Genomic DNA, 13,968 nt, shown 5'->3' with positions numbered 1-13,968 from the left:
CCAAGTCCTTGCCTCCTCCAACCTCACCCCCACCCCGGGTCAGGACGGCGCTTTCGACCTTCCTGTGCAGCAAAGACGCGGAGACCCAACCTGCAGCGCACCTGCTGCCGCGGCGCGCGGGGCCCAAGCGGATCTGATTTCACACTTTAAATGGAGACCGAACGTGCCTAGAGCACAGCGCCCCCCTGCAAGGGCCCAGCGGGCGTCGGGAGCCCTCGGAGGGCGGCAGTGGACTCGGACAGAGCACGGCGGGGCAGGGGCGCTGAGCCACTCAGTGGCCTTGCTGGGCGCGGCACGGCGGTGCCAGCCGGCAGGACCAGGGCTGCCCCAGGTGCTGCTTCAACCTTCTGCACGAGGCTGGGGATGAAGCTGAAAACAGGGTTCAGGGGGCGACTGTCCAGGGCCCAGGAAGACTGAGTGCCCCACACAGACCGGGCCCCTGGGGACCCTCAGGCCCTGCACCCCACTCCCCGCACTCCCAAACACCCACGGGGCCCACCCCACACCGTAGGCTAAATCAGGAACCTCAGACTCCGAAAGGCAGGCCCGCACACCCAGGAGCGCTGGCCCCCTCCTGCCTGTCCCGAGCCCCCCAGGGTGACTGTGAGGGGGCCACGGGTGGGGGGTGTCCCCACCGTGGCCCAGGCTACGGTGGGGGCTCCTGGGAAGTGGGGGCTCCTCCTGTGCTCCACCCACCCCAGCCTCCTAAGAACCGCAGTCCAGCTGCTCACATGAGCGTGTTTTGCATTTTTAGAACAAAATTGTCTGCAGCGATGTTGGGCGGCTGCCGCTCTGGGTGGCTGGCACGCAGCCAGCGCCCCCCGGGCTCACCACAGTGGGCCAAATGAGCTTCCTCGAGGCCGGGCCGGCGGCCCCTGTGTGGGCCGCTGCAGCCCAGTTCCTGCACCTTCCAGGCTGGGCTGAGGCGGCCACGGGCCCTTCCGGGACGTTTCCGGGGTCTGTCCCGCACGCCCACCGCCATCTCTTGGGGCGGGGCCTCCCACCAGGGCCTGCCAGTGGCCGCTGTGCGGCAGAATCGCGGCCCCAGAGGCGCTCCTCCCTCTGGGGGCAGGTCACGGGTGTGGGGACCCTCACTGTCCCTAAAGGGGGCCGACACCCCTCCAGACACAAGCCGCGGTGGCCTGGACGCTGGGGCTCGCTAAGCAGCTTCACAGCAGACGCAGAAGCCTCTGCTTCCCGCCCAGGGCCTCTCACCCGCTCCTCAGCACGGACGGCGCCCACAGGTTCAGGCACCGCCTCTGCATGGCCCCAGCCTCAGTTTCCCCAGTCAAGCAGGGAGGGCAGTGACGCTGGGTGTCTGCAGGGGTGAGCCAGGCCCGGCTTCTGGGCACCCCCTGCTGCACCCAGCACCAGCTCACCTGTCCAGGCGGCGCCCCTACAGGGAGATCAGGGTGCAGGCGCTGGGGCTGAGCCCACGGACGCGGGACGCGGGCTGTGCCGGCCAAGCGTCTGCCGAGCCTCAGGGCCCAGTTCCTCCAGGCCGACCCCGTCCGCTCCAGACAAGGGCCAGGAGGGCTGTCCTGTCCGGGGCTTCTGGAGGCCTGGCCTCAGCTGCCCGGTGCTTGGGGTGTCGCCTGCCTAGGGGCCCCAGGAACCCCCACAGGGCAGCGGGGAGGGCCTTACCTGGCATGCCTGGGGCCCCAGGGCCTGCTTCTTCCCTGTCTCGGCCACGGCCACCCCAGCCCAGGCCCCGCAGGCAGCGGAGCAGGTGACCAGCAGGGAGGCCCAGAGAGGAGGCCAGAGGAGGCAGCTCAGCCCCCTCCTTCCTGCCTCCCCGCGGCCCTGAGGGAGTGGGCTGGGGCGGGGCGTCTCCGCAGCCTCCCAGAAGCCCGTGGGAGGCCTGGGGCAGCACCTGGGTGGGCGGACAGGGCGGGGCGGGGGCTAAACGGGAAGCGGCCTCCTCCCTCTCCCTCCCCTCCCCCAGGAGTGAGCACGAAGGCGCCCCCAGGGCCTGCGGGATGTGGGCAGAGGCGGAGGGCCCTGCGAGGGAGGGTTGGGGGTGCGGCCCCAGGGGCCAAGGCTCTCCCACCCTCCCCAGAGTCACCCAGGTCCGCCCAGCCCCGGGCTCCGGACTCCGCCCGACTCCACCCCTCCCGCGGGGGCTGCCTGGGCCGCCCTGAGAGGCTCTCAGCCGGGACTCCAGGGCTCTCGGCCGGCTCCAAGGCCGCGGGGAAGGGGGCCGCGCCGGGCTGCGTCATCGTCAGGGTGCCCCGTCTGCCGGCCCCGCAGGCTGCTCTGGGTACATGCAGGTCAGCACCTGGGGTCCGTGAGGGCCTCGAGCCCCAGCCCACAGGTGGCCACTTGCAAGCTGCCCACCCCTGTGGGGAGGGCCTGGCAACCCCCACCCGACCCCTCTGCCCCAGAGCCGTGCCCCTGCCCGCGGCTGTGCGCAGGGGGCCGCCCGGCCAGCGGTGGAGACTGAGGTTGCTGTCCTGCTCCTGCAGTGCAGGTCCCGTGGCCGTGGCCGGCCAGTGGCCACTCCTGCTGCTGGCACCCCCCGGGCAGGTGTGGGGCTGCTGGACGCGTGTGTGAGGAACGGGAGCCGGAGCCGGGCCCCGAGGACGCGCTCGCTGAGGAGGGGCTGCCCGTTCCGGGCCTTGGGGCGGTCTTGGGCCAAGGCCACGGGCCACTGGCTGCTCCCCACCTCCCTCCCGGGGAGCTGTTGACGGCTGGGGGACCGGGTGGGGTCAGAGACCAGGAGACCACCGGAGGCGGGGAAGGGGCGACAGGCCTCTGCCCAGAGTGCCCTGGGCCCCTCGGGGGTGCAGGCGTGGAAGCCGTGTGCTGGGGTCCTGCGGGGCCCACACAGGCACCACTGCCCGGGATGCTGGCAAGTGACCACGTCCCTTCCGTCCAAAGCCGGCCCCTCCCCACAGCCCCCCAGCCCCGCCCTGTGCCCTGGGGGGACGCTGCGGCTCTGAGCTGGGCTCTGGATGTCCGGAGGACTGGAAAGGTGGGAGCCGCCTCCGCCCAGGGGGGCAGCCAGGACCTGCCCGGGCGAGGCGTCTCCTCACCCCGAGGCGCCCACCGGCTCCGCCCAGGGCCACAAGCAGGCCGAGGCCGGGAGCAGCTGCGTCAGCCTCACGGCTCCGGTCCCCTCTGCTGGGGATGAGGGCTGGGACCAGGAGGTTTTAGCGAAAGGCAGCGTCTCTGGGGGACCACAGGACCAGCACAGGGCGCCCCCACCCCCCGGAGCCCGAACCCCACCTGCAGCCTCCTGACGCAGAAGGGGCCTTCCCCACGGCCTTCGAGCCCTCCCCCCCATCCCTGAGGACAGCAACATGCAGCCTGCGGAATGCAGGGGCGCGCCCAGGGGTCCTCTGGCGGGAGGGAGCAGCGGGCAGGGAGGCACAGGGCTGGGCCCCGGGGCCTGAGGAGGCTCCCGAGGCGGCGAGGGGCAGGGGCACTTCCTGGCGGAGAAGCCAGCCCAGCCCCTGCCGGCCGAGCGAGGCCACGGCCACGGGGAGCCCCCACACCCACCATCAGTAAAAGGCTTCAAGCCCCTGCAGGTGAACTGCGTCGGCGTCCGCTCTGGCCCTGGCCGAGGCGCCGGGTCGGTGGAGAGCGGCTTCCCTGGGACTCGGGGGTGAGGCAGCCCCGGTGGGTGCAGGGCTGCGGGGCTGGGGGTCCACACCGGCCTGCAGCCTCGCCGGCCTGGCCTTTCACCGGGTGCTGGCTCCGGGCCCAGGTCCAGCCGCTGCACCAGGCCAGGCCTGCCCTCCAGCCCACGGTGCCACGGGCCCGCGGGCCTTCCCGGCGAGGTCAGGAGCATGCAGCGCATACGGCCCGGGAGGGAGAGACCGGCCTCGAACGGCCGCGGCTTTTATAAATTGCCCCAAACTTGGTGACTGCAAACTGCACCACGTGACCCCGAAGAAAGGGAGGCTCAGCAGGGCGTGGGGGGCAGCTGGAAGCGGCCGGGGAGGCCCATGTTGCAGAGGCATGAAGAAGCCACCGCCTCCGGCCTGGGCGAGCGCCAGGAGCTCGGGGACAGGAGACGATTGCGGGAGACAGACACGCGGCCGTGACCTCCCAGCCCTGCCTGGCCCCTCCTGCCCCCGTCCTGTGGGTCCCCCAGAAGGTGCCTTAGACTTGGGGGAAGCTTCCGGGCCTCAGCGGCCCAGCTTTGGGCCAACGCTGTTTGGCGGGACACTGACCCACGAGGGGACGGGCGGCCGGGGTCCCGGGGACCTGTTTCAGCTGCTCTTTGTTGCACACGATGGTGGCCAAGTCCCGTGTTACAGGCCTCGCAGCCTTTCTGCGGCGGCCAGCAGAACCCGTGGAGAGCAGGCAGATTTAGGGTCGGGGTGCCCCTCCCCTGCCCGCTACCACCACCCACCCCCAGTGTCTGGCTCAGAAGCCAGGTGCGGGGGAGCTGGTGCCCCGGCCGGGTCCCGGCGGGACGCGCTCAGTCAGGCCCACGGCAGACGCGCGGCTGGACGCGGGGGGCGCCTCCGTGTCCCGTGCGCCGCAGGCTCCGCAGGGGCGGGGGCTCTGGACCGCACAGCACTTTGAACCCACTGCCCCACCAGGAGCCGGGGCCCTGCGCCTGCCCGCCGGCCCGGCCCCCGCCGCCAGCACCCCCGCCCCACCTGAGACAGGCCCGAGCCTGCCGCCTCCCGCTGAGGCTGAGCCCCAAACACACGCGCAGCCGCGAGCGCCCCCAGACGGGCGGGCGACGGGCAGGAGAGGAGCAGCTGCAGGACAAGCTGGGCCCGGGGAGCAGCACCCCCGGGAGGACACCGCCCCGGCGCCTCACACGCGGCACCTGGGTGCTTCTGCCAGCCGCCTCGTCTGCGCCTCCCTGAAAGGGGCGCCGTGCGGGGTGCTGAGGAGACCCAGCCCTGCCCGGCCCAGGCGGCTCCCCGCCCTCCAGACTGCCGCGGGTGAGAGGAGGGGTGCAGGCAGGGGCGGGGCGGGGCTCTGGGGGTGGGAGGCCCCTGGCACCCCAGCCCCAGCCCCGGCTTCCCCCGCAGCCGTGCAGAGGCCACAGCGGCCACCGGCGCCTGCGAGCCCCCCCCCCCTTCCTTCCACACCCCCCGCAGCTCGGCGCCCTGCTCGCGGCCTCTGCTCTGCGCAGCGGAGCTTCTCATCTGAAGCCCGGCTCCGGCTCCGGGTGCTGGCCGGGTAATGAGCGCAGCGAGGGCTCCGCCCAGCTGCCCCCGCAGCAGGGGACCCCAACCCCCAGGGGCCACCCCCCAATCCGGGAAGGGCCCCGCTACCTGGGGGAGCCGCCCTTGCCTGCTCCTGAGCCAGCAGGGGGCAGACAGGGCTGGCCACAGCACCAGGCAAAGTCCCCCTGGGGGGCACCGCGGCGGGGGCAGCCGCTGCCCTGCCCCGGGGTCTCCCGGCGGCACCATCACGGTCCTGGCGCAGGCCACACACGCACCTGGGCTTTATTGACAGTCACGTTCACAGCAGCCCGGAGACCCGTGCGCCACACGCCACGGCCACGAAGCAGGCTGCGTGCGAGGCGGTGGGGCGGACGGGGCTGGGCGGGGCGGCCGGCCCGGGGGCGGGGGCGGCTCCAGGCGCTGGGCCCTTCCAGACGGCCTCAGCGCGGGGCAGCGGGACGCCCCCCCAGGCCGCCGTTCCAGAGGGGGCCGGCTGCCCATCTCCGCTGGCCCACGCGAGTCTGCAGCGCGGAGGGGGCCTGGGCGACCCCTGGGAGCCCCGACCTCAGCCCTGCACGGAGCCGTCTGGCCTGAAGGCCCCGGGCCCCCGGCCCTGTTCCGCTGGGCCGCTGCCTGCCTTCCCCGCTGAGAGGACGGCTTCAGAACTGCCAGCCACCCGCGCCAGCCAGCGTCAGCAGGAAGGCGTGAACCCCAAGGTTCCCGAGAGGGGAGCGGAGGACGCCACCAAGGTTGGGGCCAACAGCGAGAGCCCCCCAGGCTCCTCTGCTTCCCACGCGGCCCCTGAGCATCGCCCCCGCCCCCACCCGGCTTTCAGGCCCACCCAGCGCTCTGCCCCGTCCTGCCCCGCACCTGCAGTCCCCGCTCGCTGGGGACCGGCCCCGGCCAGCCATGTCCTCCAGCCCGGCAGGAGGAGCCTCGTGGCTCCGCGAGGGTGAAGAGCACCTCGTCCGGGCAACGGGGGCGGGGGACGCGGTCACGCCCGCGTGTGGACAGCTGCCCATCTCCAGCAGGGCTCACTGGCTGCGGGAGGGGCCTGCTGCCGGGTCGTCTGCGCCCCGAGTCTGGCGCCACAGGGAGGCGCGCCCAGGCGCAGACGAGGGTGTCCTGGCAGCTGGGGATGGAGGCGGGGCCGGGGGGCTCTTCCCGGGTGTGCTTCCCTGAAAGCCTGGCGCTCCTGGCGCTGTCCCCGTGCTCAGGAGCCTCGCTCTGCTGGGAGGACCCGACGTCTGCACGCCCAGGCCCTGGCCAGGCATGTCCGGAGGAGGCCGGAGACGGCGCGGGCTGGGCGGGCTCCCATGCGCGCGGCCTCCTCAGCACGGAGCCCCTGACACTCAGTCTGGCTGCAGCCCCTTTAGGGGTGCACGGCGGCAGGCTGGGGACAGGGCAGCTGCCGGGGTGGGGGTGACCGTGCACCCACCGGGCTGCTCTGTCCCAGGCCCGCACCCTCGGGGGCCCTCACAGGAGCTGGGGCGGCCTTTCTGTCGCCACACCTGGCTCCGCTGGACGCAGCCCCGCCCCCGCAGCCCCTAGTCCATGGTCACGACGGGCTCCACGGCTGACAAGTCCGTCTTCCCAGACTGGGCGTGGGCGGCGGGCAGGAGCTGGTTGGCCGGCGGGGCCCCGCGGCTGCGGCTCTTCTCGGGCCAGGCCACCCTGAAGGAGGGGCCGGGGGCGGGCGGCGGCTCCCTGCGGGGGCTGGGCGGCCTCTGGCACACGCTCAGCAGCGCCTTGAGCTCCCCCCGGAAGCTCTTGTTGAGCCAGCAGTAGATGAAGGGGTTGTAGCAGGTGCTGCTCATGGCGAGCCAGTGGAAGGCGAAGTAGAGGGCGTTGTTGGTGTGGATGGCCCGGCTGGACAGCAGCAGGACGTAGCAGTTGAGGGGGAACCAGCAGAGGGCGAAGAGCACCACCACCAGCACCAGCATCTTGACGGTGGTCTTCCTCTTGCGCCGCAGGGCCAGGTACTGTGCCGTGGTCACGTCGCCGATGGTGTTGCACAGCCACAGCTTCTTGGCCACCCGGGCGTAGGCCACGGAGATGACCAGCAGGGGCAGGAGGTAGAGCAGGACGAAGGTGGCCAGGTCCAGGTACTTCCAGAAGAGGTCGGCGGGCTCGGGGAAGTCGGGCAGGCACAGGGAGCGGACGACGTCCTCGCTGGCAGGGACGGGAAGGGGGTGAGTGCGCGCGCCAGCCCGGCCTCCCTGGGCTCCCGCTGCGTGTTCTCCAGCTGCCGCCCGCGTTTCGGGCCCGGCCCCGCTGGGAGCTCTATGAGGACACGGAATACAGCCGGGCCCTGCGCCCCCAGCCCGCGGCTTCCCCAACCCCATGCAGAGCCCCGATCAGCAGCAGCTCGAGAACGTGCGGGCCCTGGCGAGCTGGTCTGAGCGCGAACTCGTCCCCGGGGGATCTGGGAGGCTCCCCTGGGCGAGCGACTGTGCCCATCCCAGGTGGCCGCGGGGTGGCGCAGGGGTGGCCTGAGGCTGAGTGGCCCACGGACACACCTTCGGTTGCTCAGAGCCGTGTGTATTCTCCAGGGCGCCCCCAGTGCCCCTCAAGCTCTCTGGGGACCCCACACGGTGTGCTGCCTGGGTGACATGTGCTGTGGCCACGAGCGGGGGCGGCTCTCTGCGTCTGTTGGCAGGAAGGACGGGTCCCCCGTGCGCGCAGGCAGGCAGGGGCCTGACCCATCCCACAGCCTGGCGCTGCTAAGGGACCCTGAGTGGTCAGGGCACCCAGGGTGTGTGAGACAGGGCATCTGCGCAGGACACGCCGCCGCGCCTCCGGGCACCCGGGTCCTCTACCAGCCAAGAACGTAAGGCTCCTGGCCCCGCCCTGCCGTGAGGGTCAGTGGCACCCGCGGCCTGGCTGCCTTGGACGCCGGCAGCTCTCCTCACCCTACAGAGCCACGGGGAGTTGCCTTGAAGGCGACTGTGGCACACGGAGGGCTCCATGCTCAAAACCCAGTGCCGCCCTGAGAGACTCTCCCGCTGAGACCCAGCAGCGCTCTGCGTGGGGAGGCCGGGTCTGGGGAGACCCTCGCCAGCAGCACTGCAGACACGTCCAGGTGGTCCAGTCTCGGCTGCACGAGCACGTGCCGTGGGGACAAGTCGCTGCCGCGACCTTGCAGACCAACTGGACAGAGGACAAGGAGGGCGCCGAGGCTCTCACAGACGGGAACGCGGGCGCACTGCGGGCGCCTGAGGCCGAGTGGCCGGGCAGGGTGGGGCAGGGACCACCCGGGGCCCCGAGACCAGGCTCCCGGCTCAGCTCACCTGTACTTGAAGGTAAACAGCTTCTGGCAGATGGCGTGAGGCAGCGAGAAGAACGTGGCCATGGCCCAGATGACCACCACGCAGACGAGGCCCTTCGTGATGGAGATGCGGGGCCGCAGCGGGTGCATGATGACCTGGAAGACAGGCCCCGGGCCCGGCCAGAGCGCGGGGTAGGCAGGCGCAGGAGGGTAAGGCAGGCGGGTCCTCCCCGTGCACACTGGCCCCGGGGTGCGCCAGCAGCTGAGGGCCCAGCTACGGCCCACCCCCGCCCACGCCGGCGTCTGTCCATCCCAGGGGGCCCTTCCCGCCTAGGAAGCCGCCGCGACGGTGCACTGCACCGGCCCTCACACCTGCGATGCAGCCGGGGAGGCTCTGGGCTGCAGGCCCCGCGGCACGGCTGCAGCATGTCAATCAGGCCGCCTCGCCTGCACGGAGGGCGGGCACCTCACAGCCTCCTCCTGTGTGAACTAGGGTCATTATTTCTGGGACAGGCCTTCGGGACAGCAGAGTGCAGCGTGGGGGGCAGAGGTCCTGAGAGCCCAGGACCCTCCCGGGACACAAGGGCTCCCTGGCTGCTCCCGGACTGTGTCTCTGCAGGTGGGAGGCAGAGACTGGGCTCTGGAAGCGGGTGCTCCGCTCTGGACAAGCCACTGCAGGGAAAGTGACGAAATCAGGCTTCTGAGCTCTGGCCTCCGCGGCCATCACCTGCGGCCTTGGTGGCGCTGGTGCGGGTGCCCGATGGCGGACACCTGGAGGTGGGTGGACGTGCGTGAGTGTGCACACCTGAGCCTGAGGCTGAGGCCCTAAGGCGGTGGTGCTCAGAGATGGACAGTGGCGACCAGAGGGTGAGGGGCTAAAGAAGAGGCAAGGCCACGAGCGAGCCCAGAGAAAGCGCTCCGGTTGCCTCCCGAGCCTCCCTGCTGCCCGCCTTGTGCCTGGCCTCCCCACTACAGCCGTCTGCGCCCCTCCTGTGCCTCCTTTGTTCAGATGCTGAGAGAGGGGAAGCCTGGGTCAGAGGTGCCGCATGTCACTCAGAACCCTGCTGCTGGGGACAGGCCCTCGCCTGGCACACGTCACAGCCCCCATCGCCGCGGGCAAACTCCTGCCGTTCCCCAGACCCGCTCTGCCCAGGGTCGGTCAGCTCTGTTAGCTGGTAAATGGGGGTCAGCCCTGTTGGGAGAAGCAGCCCAGGGCCCCTCGTGTTGAAGTGGGGGGAAGTTAAGGAAGGCAGGAAACACCTGCAGGCCGACTGCACTCTGCACCAAGGCACCGCAACCTCAGTGTCCCAGTGGAGGCCTTTCAGGGTAAAGAAGCCCCCATGTGTGCGAGTCCAGGGCACCCCAGATGCGTGAGTCTCCCCTGAACATCCCATTATGGTATCATCCAGACCTGCTCTGGCTGGAGACCTGACAGTGCCTGCCCACCTTCCTCCTGCTGCTCCCTCGCCTTGGTCCTCAGTGCTCCCCTGGGAGCTGCTCAGAATAAATTCTTCTCTCTTCCGTGAATGACCATGGACTTGTGGGAGCCCCGGGGTCTTCCCAGAGTAGGAGGCCTGGTGACCAGCGGCGTGACCCAGCGACCATGGTGGAGGTAGGCCCCTGCGCGCTGCCCCTAGCTTCACAGCTGCCTGAGTGCCTGGGCAGCACGGGCTGGCCCCAGGGGTGCTGGCCTTTCCAGAAGGGCACCCTCCAGCACATCCACCCTGAGCCCACACATACACCTCCTCCAAGTGTGCCGTGAGCCCTGCTCCAATTGGGCCCCCACCAGGGCCAGGGAACCAGTGCCCCAAACAAGATGCTGGGCTCCAGCCCCAGTAGCTGCCACACTCTGCACCTCTGACTTTCCAGGCGTCCCCCGCAAACACACACGGCAAATTCCCAGACAAATGCCGGGGGTGAGTCTTCAGGGGCTCAAACGGGGAACGGTTTCGGCACCCTGGACAGAGGCCGGCACGGGGGCTTCAGCACCCTGGACAGAGGCCGGCACGGCGGCCCCAGCACCCTGGACAGAGGCCGGCACGGCGGCCCCAGCACCCTGGACAGCGGCCGACCCGGTCCCGCGCTCCCCTCCGCCGAGCAGACCCTCCGCTCACTGCCCGCGCGCGCGGCCTGCAGCAGGCCCTGCCGGCGCCCCGCCCAGGGAAGGCCAAGGCGGAGGGGAGGGCGGGAGGCCTCACCTGGTGGCGGTCCACAGCGATGGCCGTCAGGGTCAGCGCCGAGACGTGCAGGGAGCAGTACTGGGCGAAGCGGCTGACGTGGCACATGGCCTTCCCAAACACCCAGGTGCTGTTCACAAAGCGGACCTGCGGGCGACCCGCAGGGCTCAGGAGACCGTGAGGCTCGGCCCCATCTCTCCCCACCTGCGCCGTCTGGGGAGACCCCAGAGGCCTCCTTCAGCCTCACCCTCTCCCCGCGGCGCCGCCAACAGGGCCACATGTGCTCGTGCCCAGCGGGACGTGTTTTGCCGCGACTCAGCTCACGGCCCTGATCTGCCGTGGCGGCGCCTGGAGGTGCCGGCAGCGTGGGGGGGCTGTGGAGGCAACTTCCCGTGGCTGGTATTTTCAAGCTGTGCGGCCTTGGGCAGCTGCATAAACTCTCTACCTGTTTTCCCATTTGTGAAAGAAACAACGGCTTAAAAACCCCGGCTTTGCAGGTTTATTGTAAAGATTACATTTTTAAAAGTATCTAGAGGGTGAAATACGTCTGGCAGGTTGCTGGAGATATTACTGGAAATGGAGTAGCTATTTTCATGCAAATAAAAGTCATTTGTGGCCAGTGGGATTTCAGTCTAACGGGGGAGAGACACTGAAAAGTCACAACATGGCGTGTGGGTGGCGCTGGCACCTGTGGGTGCTGGGGAGGCCCAGAGAGGCGAGGGCAGGGCCAGGGTGGGAGGCAGAGAAGCCAGGCCTGGGGGCAGTGTGGCCGAGCGCAGCCCCAGCCGAGGCCCCATCACGGGGCTCTGCCCACTGCCTGCTGCTGTCCCAGCCCCTCCCCCGTGGCTGGCCCCTTGGAAGCACCGACAACTTCGGCTGCTCTGGACTGTCATGAAGCAGGGGCTGGGCTCTTGGCACCGTGAGGCGTCCTCTAGGGCGGGGGTTGCCATGCTCCCTGCAGCCAGGGGCTGGGGCCCTCCTCACCACCCGCCCATGTCTGCTCCTGAGCATCAGACACCACGTCTTCCAGCTCCGCGCCGAGTGGCCGGGCCAAGGTTAGGATGGAGGCGGGGCGCGGCGGGGCGCCGGAGAGGCCTCCAGGGCTGCAAGGCGGCAGAGCAGTGTTTGGGGCCCTGTGCCCGAGCCCGGAGCTTCCTGCACATCCCAGAACCGTCTGGACGTGCGCTGGGGAGAGAGGCGCCGTGGTATGGAGCCATGAGGCCCAGCGTGGGTCAAGCGCGCCCCACTCCCCGCTGCCCCGGGGGCTGCGTGAGGGATTCCCATCCTGGCCGCGGCCACCGGCGAGGGCCCGCTCAAGGGACGGCCTCTCGGGGACCCGGATGCTGCAAGAAGTGAGTGACGCTCCCGGGAGGGAGGACAACGGGGCGTTTTGAAGGTGAGGGGACAGGTGCGCACCAGGGAGCTGGGGGGCTCCACCCCTCCTCCTGAGTGTGTGTGTGTGCGAGTGTGTGCGAGTGTGTGCGCAAGGAGGCCCGAGACAGACACTGCACTGGGACTCAAACAACGAGGTTAGTCCATAAATTGAAGAAATGCAACCCAGAGGGAGCCACAGGAGCAGCTGTCACCACGAGCTGAGTCAGCCCTCGGGGCCCAGGCCCCGGCGCACCCACCGTCCCATCCAGAGGGACAGGAACCAGCACCGCGGCCCCTCCTGAGACGGAGGTCCCACCGCCCCGGCCTGCCCAGCCCGCGTCACACATCTGGCCCCGGGCCCCGGCGCAGGGGGCAGGACCAGGACGGGGTGGAGAGGCGCCGAAGGGCCCATCCGGCAGGAACGCTTGGCGTGCCAGCCACGGCGCGGGGGGGGGGGGGGGGCTGCACTTGAGCCAAGGCCCGGCCGCCTCCACTGGCGTCTCAAGGGCTCCCACTTCCTGCTCCATGTGCAAGAGCCCCGTCCAGAGCCGCCTCCCTGCACCCGGGCAGCACCCAGAGCCGGGCAGGGGGGAGCGGGAGAGGCAGGATCACAGAAAAACAAACCTCCGGGGCCGGGGGCTGGGGGGGTGTCGGGGTGGGGGAGACCCAGACACAGGCAGACACAGGCTGTCGGGCTGTCGGGCTGTCGGGAGGCCTGGGCCGAAACCCAGAGGGCAGAGCGGAGACGGGAGGGCTCCGGGCTGGGCGGGAGCGGGAAGGGCCCGAGGCGGGGGCAGAGGGGGGAGGAGGAGGAGGCGGGGCGGGAGGGGCAGGGCAGGGGCTCACCAGGGTGAAGGGCGTGTTGAGCAGGGTGATGAGGATGTCGGCCACGGCCAGGTGACGATGAAGAGGCTGGTGGCCGAGTGCAGGCGCCGGCTCTTGCCGATGACATGACAGACCAGCGCGTTGCCGAAGACGGAGCAGACGATGATGAGGGCGTAGGCCACGGTCAGCAGCGCCTTCACCGCGGGGTTCTGGGACTCGGCCCCGTAGCGCCGCCGGCCCACGAAGTTCTGCCAGTCGGAGAAGGTGTAGTTGCTCCAGAAGAAGTGCGAGCCGTTGGGCAGGGAGGGCGCCCCCCGCGCCGCCTCGGGGTGCTCGGCCGCCTGCGCCAGGGGCCCGAGCAAGAGCAGCGCCAGGGGCAGGAGCATCTTGCAGCGCCCTGCGGGGCCACGCGGCGAGCGCGGGGAGCGGGGAGCGGGCGCAGAGAGGGGGGCGGGTGGCAGCCGGGCAAGGGCCGAGGGCGGGAGGGGCTCGGGAGGGAGGCGCCGCCGTCAGGAGGACCCGCGCTCGCCCGCGGCTCCGGCCGGTCTCCGCACTTTTATGCCCCCGCTCCCGGCTGCCCGCCCGCGCCTCCGCCTATCGGGCCGCGGCGTCTCCGGCGGCGCCCGTGACGCGCGGCTCCGCAGCCAGCCCAGCCCAGCCCGGGCCGCCCAGAAGCCCTCGGCTCCGCGCGCGGGTCGGCGCGGGGCTGCTCGGTCAGGGCTTGGCCCCTGGTCTTGCAGGGGCGCGGGCAGGGCCAGACCCCGCGGGCCGGCGGGGGAGGAAGTGGGTGCTGGCGGGCGCTCGGCTGCTGGGGCCACGGGCAGACGGGCTGCGGTGCCGGGGCAGTTCCATTTGCAAAGACCTAAGGCAGGGACTCGGCTCCCCGGGAAGCTTCAAAGCAGGAAACTGCTGGCAGGAGCCGGACCCAGGAGCCAGGAGCCCCAGGAGCCCGGCCGTGGCCTGGGGCACTGAGCTCTCCCGGCAGGCGACTGCCCATCCTCCGTCGGGGCCGCCCAGCCCTCCAGGAAACCTTCAGGTCCGCTCACCCCCCAACCCCGGAGCTCTCTCCCGGGACCCCTGCCCGCCCCACACAGCCAGTCCCTGTCTCGCTGGGCAATCCTGGACTCACGAAACCTTTGTGGCCTGGTGGGAAGCTCTGCGCCCCGGGGGTTTCTGGAGGCTGGCGGGG

General features: G+C 70.9%; 1 protein-coding gene across 1 annotated transcript; it reads right to left on the bottom strand.

Annotated features, from left to right (window-relative positions):
- Positions 1-6,682: 6,682 nt before the first annotated feature.
- LOC119235073 (G-protein coupled receptor 83-like) lies at positions 6,683-13,165 on the bottom strand. Its single transcript, XM_037498113.1, is given in 5 exon segments — positions 6,683-7,307; positions 8,426-8,559; positions 10,602-10,727; positions 12,801-12,853; positions 12,856-13,165. Coding segments are annotated over 5 exon segments (1,248 nt in total).
- Positions 13,166-13,968: the final 803 nt, after the last annotated feature.

This window comes from Talpa occidentalis, unplaced genomic scaffold (assembly GCF_014898055.3).
Source record: "Talpa occidentalis isolate TD23 unplaced genomic scaffold, MPIMG_talOcc4v2.1 talOcc4.896, whole genome shotgun sequence".
Taxonomy (NCBI): Eukaryota; Metazoa; Chordata; class Mammalia; order Eulipotyphla; family Talpidae; genus Talpa; species Talpa occidentalis.
The sequence above is the reverse complement of the archived record's forward strand: the minus strand, read 5'-3'. Positions and strand labels throughout refer to the sequence as shown.